Source organism: Mobula birostris, chromosome 8 (assembly GCF_030028105.1).
Source record: "Mobula birostris isolate sMobBir1 chromosome 8, sMobBir1.hap1, whole genome shotgun sequence".
In the NCBI taxonomy this organism is placed as follows: domain Eukaryota; kingdom Metazoa; phylum Chordata; class Chondrichthyes; order Myliobatiformes; family Myliobatidae; genus Mobula; species Mobula birostris.
In genome coordinates this window covers 119736560-119751346 of record NC_092377.1, presented here as the reverse complement: position 1 = coordinate 119751346, position 14787 = coordinate 119736560, and the positions used below count along the sequence as shown (strand labels likewise).

Sequence of the window (14787 nt, the reverse complement as noted above, 5' to 3'; positions counted from 1 at the left end):
CCAAGCTGGTTTCTGGCTCTTATCAAGCAAATATAGCCAAAACCATAATTGTCAAATATTAACAGCCCAGTAATACAATCTTAAATTAGGTAGTGAAAGTCCACCATCTTCTTAAGATTTTTGTAAATGATTATTAATTCTTGTTTTTTTATCATTCCAAATAAAGGATGAAATAATAGAATTTGATCAAAATTTTTTTTAGCTAAAAAGATAGGTATATTTTGAAAAATATATAAAAATCTAGGTAAAATCATCATTTTCACAGCATGAATATGACCTATTGAAGAAAGTGTAAGTGGGATCCATCTACAAAATAATTGTTTCATAGAGTCCATTAAAGGAACTACATTAGCTTTATAAAGATCTTTATATATTTTAGTAATGATAATACCTAAATATTTAAAAGAATTCACAACTCTGAATGGAATATTGTTATATATAAAAACAGGAGCATTAAAAGGGAACAATTCACTTTTATTTAAGTTTATATCCTGAAAATTTTCCAAAACCACTTAATATTTCCAAAAGATTATGAATAGATTCTTCAGGGTTCCAAATATAAACCAAAAGATCATCTGTGTAAAGAAAACTCTTATGTGTGGTCCCATTTATAGAGATACCATGAATATTTTTAGCTTCACGGAGTATTATAGCCAAAGGCTCCAGTATAAGATTAAATAATAAAGGACTTAATGGACATCCCTGTCTCTTACCTCGTGAGAGTGAAAAAAAGGAGACCTGAAATTATTAGTAATAACAGTACCAATAGGATTATTAAAGTTATTACCAAAGCCAAATTTTTCTAATACATTAAACAGATATGTCCATTCAACTCCATAAAATGCCTTTTCTGCGTCAAGAGAAGTAACATATAGTGATGAGTATATAATGTTCATCATTCTCCAAACATTGGAGAAAGAGTAACGGCCTTTAATAAGGCCTGTTTGATCCATAGAGATGATTTTAGTTAAAATATTTCCCAAACGGTTAACCATTATCTGAAAAAGAATTTATGCATCCACATTTAATAGCGAAATAGGTCTATATGATGAACATTCAGCTAGGATCTTTATCTTTCTTAAGGATTAAGGAAACAGAAGCTTCATAAAAAGGAGGTAAATTACCCTTCTCAAAAGATTCATGAAATATTTCCAAAAGATATGATGAAAGTAATTTTTCAAATATTTTGTAAAATCCTACTGAATAACCATCAAGTCCTGGTGCTTTACCTGATTGCATTGACAACACAGCTTTCTGAATTTCATGTTCAGTAACTGGAGCATCAAGGATCTGTTGATCTTCAACAGTAATTTGAGGAAATTTAATCTTATTTAAAAAAGCCTTCATTTTGGAGGAATCTGCAGGAAAGTGAGATTTATAAGGATCAGAATAAAAATCTTGAAAAATGCTACTAATCTCATGTCTTCATGATTACTTACTATTTCCCCATTATCTTTACGAATCTTTAAAATTTGTCTTTTAGCTCTAGCTGCCCTTAATTGGGAAGCTAAGAGCCTATTATTTTTATCCCCAAAAAATACAAAACTGACTTTTCAATTTTAGCAAATATCCTTCAATAGAATAAGTTAATAATAAATTATATTGTGATTGTAATTCCACTCTTCTTTTAAACAAATCAACATTTGGAGAGGTTCCATTGATGTTACCTAAATCTTTAATTTGTTCAGAAATTTTATCTAATTCCATTCTTGTCTGTTTCTTCAGTTTAGCTAAATACAAAATAATCTGACCACGTAAATAAGCTTTTAATGTATCCCAAATTACTAACTTTGAGACATTTCCTGTATTATTAAAGAGAAAAAAACTCTTTTATCTGAGTTTCAATAAACTCAATAAATTCTGAGCTTTGTAACATATGTTCTGGAAAACGCCAAGGTAGTCTTGTAGAAGCAACATCTTTCAAATCAAATATTAGGTTTAAGGGAGCGTGATCAGAAATAACAATTGCATCATATTCACATTTCTGAATATTAAATAGAAGTCAATTCTCGAATATTTATTATGAACGTGTGAGAAAAAGGAATATGCTCTATCACTAGGATACATATGTTTCCAAATTTCAATTAAGTCATAATCAATTAACAAGGAATTAATAAGTGATGTAGAGCGATTAGGAAGTTGATGTTTGGATGATGACTTATCTATTGAAGGATTTAAACAAATACTAAAATCACCACCCATTAATAACATATATTCATTTAGATCAGGTAATAGAGCAAAAACATCTTTAAAGAATGAGGGGTCATCAGCATTTGGTCCATATATATTAACCAAAACTACTTTCCTGTTGTAAATTGTTCCCTTAACAATCACAAATCTACCATTGATATCAGATATAATATCCCCCTGATTAAAAGGAATATTGGAATCAATAAAAATGGAAACAAATCTAATTTTACTTTGAGAATTTGCATGAAACTGAGGACCCTTCCAAAATTTAAAAAAGCGATTTTTTATCACATAACCTGATTTGCGTCTCTTGTGCAAAAATTATATCAAGTTGGAATCGATTAATAGTTTTAAATGGTTTCTTACGCTTAATAGAATGATTCCAACCACGGACATTCCAACTTAAAACATTTAACTGTTTAAATATCATCATGAGACTTTATATCTAAAGAAAGTAGTTTGACGCATGTCAGGATAAGGTAGTCGAGAATGGTGGAGATAAACAATATTAATAATTTGCATACGTTCCGGAATTCCATAATGTGGATAAAAAATAAGAAAAGAAAAAAGAAAAAAGACACCCAATCTACAAAGCCCGGAAGTAAGTCGATATCAATCGATGCAAGCCCCAAAGAATGCATAAGAAGCAATTATAAACTCCACCTGCCTAAATAAAAGGTAAAAATGGAAAGAGTGATCTCTGTCTCCCTCTTCCGGATACACAACTCATTACAGTCGACATACAGCTCATTACAATTGCGTTGAAAAGAACAATTATTAGAAACGACCTACAGTTTTGAAGATAGCCATCATAATATTAGGTAAGGAAAGAAAACAACATGTCCAAAAAAAATTCTTGAAATATTTGCTCAGGATAAAAATAATCACCATCTTTCAATTATTACATCTATCTTTAAAACATAAAGAAACCCGAATAATTACTTACAAGTTCTTAGCAAAAGCATACAAAGCAAAAAAGCAATTAGTTCATTTAAATGCTGCAAATAGAAAGAAATTCTAGATGGTTCAAAGTTATCTAGTCTTCCGACAGTTCCTGCGTTATGTCTTCTGAAGTTAAAACCATCCAAACCAGTCTATTTCAGAGACAAAAGTAAATTTTAAGGCAAAGACTTTCTATACCCATCAAATCTTCTGACCTCATCACTCCTTACGTCGGGAGACAATCATACAATTGTAAATCATCTAAACTTCAGACTCGTCAGGGAGAGAATTAATAAAACACAATGTATCAGCTGATCCTCAAAAATACAAACCCCAGAATTTTTGACGAAAAGCCTTAATTTAGCTGAGTATTGAAGAGATGGATGCAACTGTCTTTGATAAGCTGTATGCATTACAGCAACGAATCCAAAACTTTTCTGAACAATTTCACGTGGAAAATCTTGGATGAAATGAATCTCAGAGCTTTGAAATTTGAACAACCTTTGTTTTCTTGCAAGCTTAATAATACGGTCTTTGTCTCTAAAACGAAGAAAGCGCACAACGACATGCCTACTTGTACTTTGAGCCGGGGATTTTAAAGCACCAACTCTATGTGCCATTTTGTTCCAACAAGAGCGAGCCTCCAAATCCACGATCCGTTGTTGAGCCTTTTCCAGACAAGAAAAAGTATCAGCCGCATTTCGACTCACCTCTTTAAAATCAAGGCTCAAAGAGTCAATTTTTTTCCTCCAAAGGGAGAAATCTTTTAGTTAATTCAGCAACGATATAGCTGATTTGAGACTCTAATCTATTTACCCAGGGTGGCTCCTCTGAAGTCTCGACAGCTTTTTTAGGCTTATCAATGCCTGCTTCAGGATTTCTTTTGGTGCTTCTTAAGTTAGACAGCATTTTAACTGTCACTCTACAAAATCCAACTGAATAAAGTTAAAATTTCAAACTTTGAATTGGGAAAGGGAGAAATTAAAGTCAGACAGAAAGAAACTGTGTCTTTCACGTCCACAGGTGGAAGGCAGAGTCCTGAGACTCCGTCTGATGGCCCAAATCGTATTTGGATACTGACAGTCAGATTTCCACCTTTTAAGAATTTTACTGGTTTCTCTCCAAAGTACTCGATGAACTGCTGTTCCTTCATGGAATAACCCTGGACAGGTCCTTATCTTCCCCTCTCCCACATCCAGGGATTTCTGCAACAGAATCATGGCACAAATGTCTTCCTTTCACGCTCTTCCGCCTCCTGCAACACAGAGTAACGGGGTGTCTGGGTGCTGCTGTGGGATGCGTCGTGTCCCACCCACTGGGCACATCAGTTTTGAGCTTAACACCTTCCACCTGGGGCTGTGCACACCTTCCTGCCCTGTGTGTGTCCAGTTGATGCTGTGACGAGAATACACATAGATGTTAGCTGTCCTGTGAGATCAGCAGTTGGTCTGCCACCTGTCCTCAGGGGAAGGAGAGATAAGGAACAATGAAGCAGCATCTGGAGATGTGTAATGAAGGGACGGAAGAGAGAGCTGTCTAGAACGGCTCCCCCCTTTGAACCCTGAACTGTTTGAAGTGATGGACAGGCGATCAGGAGATGTGTAATGAAGGGATGGGAGAGAGAGCTGTCTGGAGCGGCTCCCCCTTTGAACCCTGAACTGTTTGAAGTGAAGGACAGGCGATACCCCAGCAGAGGGATAAAAAGGGACAGGTTCGCTAAGGCAGCACACACACACACGACACCCGAGGTAACAAGACCCTGGAAGCGGTGCGCCTCTCACAAGTCGGTGGGAAGCTCTTGGAAGGCTGATCGGGGGATCAGCCTTAAACGCATAGGGTGGAAAGGTACGATCAGCGGAAACCCGGTGTGTATCCACCCTCGCTTGGGTGCCGGGTTCACTGCAGAGGATCAACCGCATCTGGAGGAGGGGTCACAGTCGGTGTCCTCAGGTGACATCACAAAGGACCCGCCCGAAAACTGCCTGTGAGCAATATCGCTGGTCTGTGAGTGGAAGCCGTTTCTGAATGATCAGTCGCTCTTGTTCTCTCTCTCCTTCCCCCCACATTGTCCATCGCCCTGGCAACGATTACTGCGAACTGAACTATTAAATCGAACTGGACTTTTGTGTCACTTTGAAATTGGTCATTTACCCCTAGACAACGATAGAGCTTGATTGATGCTGTTATCTTAATTCTGTGCACATGTGTGTTTATCATTGCTGAACTGTTGCATTTATTATCCTTTCGATTACTGTGTTGCTTGTTTCTTTAATAAAACTTTCTTAGTTCCAGTAATCCAGACTCCAACCGAGTGATCCATTTCTGCTGGTTTGGCAACCCAGTTACGGGGTACGTAACAATGCTGACTATGTACAATTCAGCCCTCCCATCCCAGAACTGGCACTCACCTCCCCAAAGGAGGTACAGCACTGACAGTAGCATCATTTTTCCACTGGGACTTTCATCCCAGGAATGCTCTCCCCAATCGGGCACAGAAGGTTCCAAACACCATTACACGAAGGGGAAGGGAACCGACCCATACCCTGGACAATGTTACATCGGGATCCACAGTCCATTACCTCACAGCTGTTTGTGAGAGCTTGCTGTGCACCATTATACATCCCCATTACAATGATAACTACTGTGAGCTTTGGTGGCAGGGCAGCACAGGACATGACAAGGATAAGGAAAGTGCGACATCAATGCAGTGCCACTCTCCTACTGTGAACCAAATTCCAGGATGACACACAGTCATAATTATTGTACCTCAGAGGAAGGGAAGAGCCAGTAGTCAGCAGAAGTCTCTAAGGGGAACGGGATACAAGGGAAGCAAACTGACTTCATGACATTCACCTGTGGAGAGGACGAGAGTATCTACCTGTGACCCACTGCAAATCAGTTTGAAAATCCTGAATTTCACGAGACACTTTGTAGACAAACAGGACACAGGGAATCCTTGGCCCTTCACACTGGTTGATATTCAGCTTCTTCACAATCTTCTCATGGACGTCACCTCGACCGTAACATTGCACTGTAAAACACAGAACCTGTGCTCACTCAGTCTGCCTCACATCAGCACATTTCACTCAAGGTGATTCCTAGTAACAAAAGGGAAGGGGGTAGATTTAATGTTCCTCCGAGCTCAGAGACGGGCACCCATCAGCGTGGGAATGGGCTCTGTTTCATTGTCAATCTGTCAGCAAATGTGAGTTCTCAAGGGATGTGAAAGCAGCAGGTTAAGTGGGGTAGTTTACAGAGGCGGGGAGGAGTGTTGGAGACAGTGGAGACCGCAGAGATGACAAGGAGTGTAGGTTTCAGAGTGGGTCAGAGAGATGGGGAGGGGTCACAGATACTGGAGTGTTGTAGGCGTTGCTGAGGGTCACAGAGAATGGAAGTGCTGTAGGGTCCATTTGGGCTCAGAGAGTGGGATGTGTGTAGGGAACGGAGGGGAAGGGGAAACAGACACACCGACAGGGTGAGGTATTGACCTGGGTGAGACAGTCAGCACTCTGACTCTCACAACATACAGAATACCATCCCTGGAAGCATCGGGTTCACAGATACAGAGCAAAGTCCAACCTACAGCGACCTGTCACTAGGAGACTGCAGGATGTGCCCTGTGGAGGCCCTTCAGCCCATCGAGACATCGGACAATACAGCAGGATACAGGCCCTTTGGCCCAACCACTCCTCACTGGCCATGGTGCCCATCCAGATTGTCCACATTGTCTGCATTACAGCTGTATCTCTCCAAGTCCCACTCCCTCCATGTACCTATCCCAGTGCTTCTGAACGGATACTCTTGTACCTGCCTCAACCACCTCCCCTGTGGAAAAGACCAAAGACCAAAGTACAGATATTAGCAAAGTACATATATATCACCATATACACCCCCGAGATTCATTTCCTTGCTGGCATACTCAATAAATACATATTAGAATAATAACTATAATAGTTTCACATACTCTCCACTGTCCCTTTAAACTCTTTCCCCCACACCCTGAACCCAGGGACTCTAATTGTGGACTCTTCTGTCCTGGAGAAAAGACTGTTACTATGCACCTTATCTTGCCCCGATAATTTTATTTACTTCTCTATTCTGTATTCCACAACATACTTCTTCATTATAAATAGCACCCTTTAATTTTTCGTCATCCACAGATACACTGATAAAGCCTTGTGCACTGGCATTCGAATCATTTCTCAAAATAGTAATGAAAGAAACCCAACACTGATCCCTGCAGAACACAGCTCATCAGCAGCCTCCATTCCGAAACACAACCTTCAACCACCTCCCTCTGCTTTCATCCTCCAAACCAATTGTGAATCCAGCAATCTTCACTAGATTCCTAACCATCCAGATTACCCTACCTTGCAGGACCTGGTTAAGGGCCTTGCTCAACTACAAGTAGACAACGTCCACTGCCCTGTCCATATCTGCCACTTCAGTCATCTCTTCAAATAGCTTCAGTACTGTTCAATAAGCAGGGCTTTTCATGCAGAAAGCCGTGCTGACTCTATTTAATCTGACTCCGTCCACTTCCCCTCTTCTGATTTCACACTGACTGGTGTGTCATTCCCTGGCATGAACTTCCTGCTCTTCTCAAACTACCAAACATGAGCTTCTTTTTAGTCTTCTGCAACTTCTCTGGTGGCAAACGATGAGTCAATAATCTCATCAAGAGACTCCACAATTCCTCCTCTCACCACCCACAAATTTCAAGGAAGCACTTGCTCTGTCAGTGGGGATTTATCCACCAATACACCGCAAGGTTGCAAATATCACCCGTTCTGGAAATACGACCAGTCTCCAAAACATCTTTACTTAATTCTCTTAAGTAATCAGGATTATCTCCTCAGTGAAAAAGGGGATATATTCATTAAGAATCTCACTCATGTCGTGCAGGTCAACACATAAGTAACCCTGCTAATGTCTGAAGTGATCTACTCACTTAGTAACCACCCTTTTACTCACGATATGACTGAAAGGGAGATGAGGCTGAGTACAGGGCTACGGTAGGAAACTTTGTCACATGATTTGAGCTGAATAATCTGCAGCTTAATGTGAAAAGGACTAAGGAGCTGGTGGTAGACCTGAGGAGAGCTAAGGCACCGGTGATCCCTGTTTCCATCCAGGGGGTCAGTGTGGACATGGTGGAGGATTACAAATACCTGGGGATACGAATTGACAATAAACTGGACTGGTCAAAGAACATTGAGGCTGTCTACAAGAAAGGTCAGAGCCGTCTCTATTTCCTGAGGAGACTGAGGTCATTTAACATCTGTCGGACGATGCTGAGGATGTTCTACGAGTCTGTGGTGGCCAGTGCTATCATGTTTGCTGTTTTGTGCTGGGGCAGCAGGCTGAGGGTAGCAGACACCAACAGAATCAACAAACTCATTCATAAGGCCAGTGTTGTTGTGGGGATGGAACTGGACTCTCTGACGGTGGTATCTGAAAAGAGGATGCTGTACAAGTTGCATGCCATCCTGGACAATGTCTCCCATCCACTACATAATGTATTGGTTGGGCACAGGAGTACATTCAGCCAGAGACTCAGTCCACTGAGATGCAACACAGAGCGTCATAGGAAGTCATTCCTGCCTGTGGCCATCAAACTTTACAACTCTTCCCTTGGAGGGTCAGACACCCTGAGCCAATAGGCCGGTCCTGGACTTACTTCCTGGCATAATTTACATATTACTATTTAATTATTTATGGTTTTATATTGCTATATTTATACTCTACTCTTGGTTGGGGCAACTGTAACGAAAATCAATTTCCCTCGGGATCAATATAGTATGACTATGTCTACGACTATGACTAAATTTCTTGGGATTTCCCTTTACCTTTTCTGCCAGATCCATCTCACACCCTCTTCCTTTGCCCTCATGATTTCACTCCCGATTGTTTTCTTAGTCATTTGGCATTAAAGCATTCACTGGCACATGACCTAATTCAGTGGTCCCCAACCACCGGGCCGTGAACCGGTACCGGGCCGCAAATCGTACACTACCAGGCCGCGAGGAAGCGATATGATTTGGCGATATGAGTCAGCTGCACCTTTCCTCACTCCCTGTCACGGCCACTGTTGAGCCATAACGCATGCGTGGTCATGACCCGCGCGTCATCCATTTCAGCGCAGGAAGGAGATCAACTCCTCGAGCTTGCAAATGACGGCGGGCTGGAAAGTATGTTTGACATAACATCTCTGCCGGCATTCTGGATCAAAGTCAAGGCTGAATATCCTGAGATAGCCACGGAAGCACTGAAAACGTTGCTTCCATTTCCAACACATCTCTGCAATGAATGCAACGAAAACTAAATTGCGGAGTAGAATAGACATAAGGAACCCCGTTCGACTATCACTGTCTCCCATCACTCCTCGATAGGACCGTCAAGGAAAACAAGCCCAGGGCTCCCACTGATTCAGTGATATTGGTGTGTTGCAATGATTTTATATGTTCATATGGGGAAAATATGTACTGCGTGTTTAATATCCAAACGTTCCTTAAAATGTTATGATGCTATTGACTTATATAACCATATAACAATTACAGCATGGAAACAGGCCATCTCTCCCCTTCTAGTCCGTGCCGAAAGCTACTCTCACCTAGTCCCACCGACCTGCACTCAGCCCATAACCCTGTATTTCATTCCTGTCCATATACCTATCCATTTTTTCTTTAAATGATAGTATCGAACCTGCCTCTACCACTTCTATTGGAAGTTCATTCAACACTTACTTCAAGCTTCCCTGTCCTCCCCTGATAATTGACTTATCACTATATTCATGCGAGGAAAATATGCGCTGTGTGTTTAATATTAAATTCGTTAGAAAAACCCTTTTAGAAAGGAAATTGAGTGCATTAGCCACTTATCACCAATATTGCGGTAGTGATTAACACCCCCCCACCCCCTCCTCCTCCGAAGAGAATCGCCAAAAACGATTGGGGGGGGATGGTGGGAATCGTACACGCATGCGCACTGGTGCCCGCGCACGGCTTCATGGTAATTGTAGTCTTTCTCGGGGTAAACCCAGTATATTTGACTGCACTGCTACTCTTGTCCATTGACAACCCTACCACCAGCCCCCCCCCCCCACCACCACCACCGGTCGGCCGGTCCGTAAGAATATTGTCAATATGAAACCGGTCCGCAGTGCGAAAAAGGTTGGGGACCCCTGACCTAATTGAACAATGTCCTTCCATATTTTTCTTGACCAAAGCTTGTATATCTCTCATATTTTTGCATCTGCCGAACTGTCTCTCCATGATTTCCTGGAACGTTTCCTACTAAACCATCCTACCATGCGAGGCCTTCTTGTAGGTTCTGCTAAATGGACAACATTTTCAGCCTGAAACTCATCTACAATTTTGGTCATTCTACAAACAGCTCCAAAGAGGTTCAACTCAACAAATTCCATTAACACCATGCAAACTCCTCCTAATCAGTCCCTGTCTTCCCAAATACTGGAACATCCTATCTCTCCAATTGCCCATCACTAACTTCCCCACAACTGAAGTCAAATTCACTGGTCTGTCATTCCTTGGTTTATCCTTTCCATCATTCTTAAAACTACGGAACAACAGTGACCTAATTCCATTCCTCTGTGGCATCATTTCCCAGTGACAAACGATGAAGCAAGTATCCCCCTAAGAGCCTCCACTGTTTCCTCTCTAGCCTCCCACGGAGTCCCAGGAAGCACTTAGTAAGGCCCTGGGGATTTATCCACTAGAAATCACTGTAAGGCTGCAAATACCTTCTCCCCCCAAACTGTCTTCACCTGTTGCCCTCACCTCTTGAGCAATTGTGACTTCCAGTAAATCAGTTCAGCAAACACTGAGGAGAAATATTTGTTATAGTTTCACCCTACTTGCTCCGTCTCAGAGTCCCAGGAAGCACTTAGGATTTATCCACTAGAAATGTACTGTAAAGCTGCAAATACCTTCTCCCTGGGAATATGTATGTCCCCCAATCTGTCTTCCCCTGATTCCCTCATCTCTTGAGCAATTGCGATTTTCAGTAAATCAGTTCAGCAACAATTAAGAAATATTTCTTATAATTTCAACCTATCTGTCCCCTCAAGTTACAGACAGCCTGCTGATCCCCAACAGGAACTCCTCTCTGACTAACCATGCTTTTAATCTTTACTGAGCTTTAGAAACTGAGCTATAGAATTTTTCTTAATCTTGTCTGTCAGATCCATTTCATACCCTCACTTTGCCCTCCAGATTTATCTCAAGTGCATCCTTTATATCTTTGTAATCATCAAGAGATGAACTTGTTCCCAAATTAAACACAATGTATCATATACAAAATGATGGAGGAACTCAGCAGGCCGGGCAGCATCAATGGAAAAGAGTACAGCCGATACTTCAGACTGAGACCCTTCATCGGGACTCCTGTTTGTGAACACAATGTATGTTTGCCTCTCCTCTTGACTGGAACTTCAATCTCTCTCATCAGCCCGGGTTCCCAAACCATCTAGGCTCTGTACACAAGAGGAACACAATACACCTACACCCTTGATACGCCACGAGCCGTGTCCCAATCCTTGCTTCTCACCGTTACACTGAAGCTTCTCTGAGCTCTTTTCGCTCTTCTCTTGCGTGCAGGTTGAAGACGTCAAAAGATCTGGTTGCTCACTGCACATCAAGGTAGGTGCACTGCACAATGAGAGAGTCTCACTGCCCTGCTGATCCTTGCTCGACCCTAGTGCACAACACACACATCAATCAGAAACCTGTAACCTGGGAGATGGCGTTGAGTTTACCCGAGAACTGATGGGGATTTTCTGTTCTGACACTCCCTCCCTCCCATGCCCCCATCCCGGTGTGTCACTGACTGACTGGGATATAGTTCTGACAGACTCCCGTCACTCCCACCCCAGACACACACGTTCCATATGGGAAGTTTACAGTGTAACTTGACATGTGGACGGGGAGAGGCAGGTTTTACCCACCGGGCCAGAACACTCCTCTGGATTTTGTCTTGTCGACGAGAGTCTGTCTGACGGTCTGAATCACTGCGTGGCAATCATCAGCACTTGTCCACGTGACACTCATTTCTGTCCAAAATATCTGAAAAACATTGGTTCCCTCATGGAATAACCCTGGATCAGTCATCATCTTGTTTACTCTGAAATCTCCGGATTTCTGCAACAGAATCACAGAGCAAATGTCTTCCTTCCGCACTGTCTCACCTCCTGAAACACAGAGTAACAGAGTGATTTAGGTACTGCTGTGGGAGGGGTGTGAGTAACAGAGTGATTTAGGTACTGCTGTGGGAGGGGTGTGTGTAACAGAGTGATTTAGGTACTGCTGTGGGAGGGGTGTGTGTAACAGAGTGATTTCGGTACTGCTGTGGGAGGGGTGTGAGTAACAGAGTGATTTAGGTACTGCTGTGGGAGGGGTGTGTGTCCCACCCACTGCAGGAACCCACAGGGTGCATCATCCCTGGGCTCAGCATCTTCCATCTGGGTTGTGCCCACCTTGAGTGTGAGTGTGAGTGTGTTTTTGTCTGGGTGGTGTAGCGGTGATGCTGTCTGTGTACAAGTCAGTCTTCCCACCCCCACTTCTGTCTCCTCTGGGACTTTCAGCCCAACAATCAGCTCTCCTCAGGGGTACAGAAAGATGAACAAACATCATTTTGGACAGAGACAAGTGAATCCAACCATGACCCACAGAATTTTGTAACAGGATTCCGAGTTCATTGTCTCTCTCCTGTTTGTGGGAGCTTGCTATGCACCAATCTCCCATCACAATGAAAACTTCTGTGTATTACAGAGCAGCGGTCCTCAACCACCGGGCCGCAAAGCATGCGCTACCGGGCCGCGAGGAAACGATATGATTTGGCGATAGGAGTCAGCTGCAACTTTCCTCATTCCTTGTCACGCCCACTGTTGAGCTTGAACACACGCGAGGTCATTACCCGCGCGTCATCCATGTCAGCGCGGGAAGGAGATCAACTCCTCGAGCTTGCAAATGACGGCAGGCTGAAAAGTAAGTTTGACATAACATCTCTGCCGGCATTCTGGATCAAAGTCAAGGCTAAATATCCTGAGATAGTCAGGAAAGCACTGAAAATGTTGCTTCCATTTCCAACATATCTCTGCAATGAATGCAACGAAAACTAAATTGCGGAATAGACTGGACAAAGAAACCCCCTTCGACTATCGCTGTCTCCCGTCACCCCTCCATAGGACTGTCTTGTTGCAGGGAAACAAGTCCAGGGCTCCCACTGATTCAGCGATATTGGTGCGTTGCAATGATTTTATATGTTCATAAGAGGAAAATATGCGCAGTGTGTTTGATATCCAAACATTACTTAAAATGTTATGATGCTATTATAAGTGACTTATATAACCATGTAACAATTACGGCATGGAAACAGGCGATCTCACTCCTTCTAGTCCGTGCCGAACGCTACTCTCACTTAGTCCCACCGACCTGCACTCAGCCCATAAGCCTCCATTCCTTTCCTGTCCATATACCCATCCAATTTTTCTTTAAATGATAATATCGAACCTGCCTCTACCACTTCTACTGGAAGTTCGTTCAACACTTCAAGCTCCCCTGTCCTCCCCCGATAATTGTCTTATTGCTATATTCATGCCAGGAAAATATGCGCTGTGTTTAATATTAAATCCGTTAGATAAACCCTTTCAGAAACAAAATTGAGTGTATTAGCCACTTATCACCTATATTCCGGTCGTGAATAACACCCCACCCGCCGAACAGAATCGGCAAAAACAATTTTTAAGAAATCGGAACGTAAACGCATGCGTAACGGTGCCCGCGCAAGGTTTCATGGTCACTGTAGTTTTTTCGGGATAAACCCAACGTATTTGACTGCTACTCTTGTACGTCGGCAACCCTACCGCCGCCGACCACCACCCCCCCCCCCCCCCCCCCGCCTCCACCGGTCAGCCGGTCCGCAAGAATATTGTCAATATGAAACCGGTCCGCAGTACGAAAAAGGTTGGGGACCCCTCTTGTAGAGGTAAGACCTGGTAAAACAATGCATGTGCCTTCCACTACAATGGAAACATGCACAGGGTCACGCACAATAATTATTGTGCCTTAGAGAGGCACAAGAGGCAGCGGTCCAGAAAAGGAAACAAAAGACAAGAGGACTCTAGGGTAAGGTTTCACTAGGTGGAATCACAGACTGACAGAAGACCAGTGTATTTACTTGTGACCCACTGCAGGGCATCTCGAAGATCCTGATTTTCATGAGACACTTTGTACACAAACAGAACACAGGGAACCCCTGGTCATGAGTCTGCTTAACAAGAGCCCATGGTATTACAGGCAAGATAGGAGCATGGATAGAGCATTGGCTTATTAGACAGAGACAGAGAATGGGAATACAGGGAGTTTTTTCTGGCTGGTTGCTGGTGTTTACTGGTATTCCACCGGGATCTGTGTTGGGACAACTTTTTATGTTATGTGTCAATGATTTGGATGATGGAATTGATGGATTTGTGCCTAGTTTGTGGCTGGTATGAAGATTGTTTTGAGGAAGCAGAGAGGCTATAAAAGGACTTAGATTCAGAAAATGGACAAAGAATTGGCAGTTGGAAGGCAGTGTTGGGAAATGTATGGTCACGCACTTTGGCCGAAGAAATAAAAGTGCGGACTATTTTCTAAG

General features: G+C 42.6%; 1 protein-coding gene across 1 annotated transcript in view; it reads right to left on the bottom strand.

Moving 5' to 3' along the window:
- LOC140202294 (uncharacterized) overlaps window positions 1-14389 on the bottom strand; it is a 29945-nt gene extending 15556 nt beyond the window's left edge. The window contains exons 1-5 of the mRNA XM_072267190.1: window positions 14329-14389; window positions 12098-12340; window positions 11701-11847; window positions 6011-6163; window positions 1230-1358 (exon numbers count right to left, since the gene is read on the bottom strand). Of these exons, the coding sequence (XP_072123291.1) occupies window positions 1230-1358; window positions 6011-6163; window positions 11701-11847; window positions 12098-12263 (595 nt within the window). The 5' untranslated portion in view covers window positions 12264-12340; window positions 14329-14389. The remainder of the gene's footprint in view (window positions 1-1229; window positions 1359-6010; window positions 6164-11700; window positions 11848-12097; window positions 12341-14328) is intronic.
- Window positions 14390-14787: the final 398 nt, after the last annotated feature.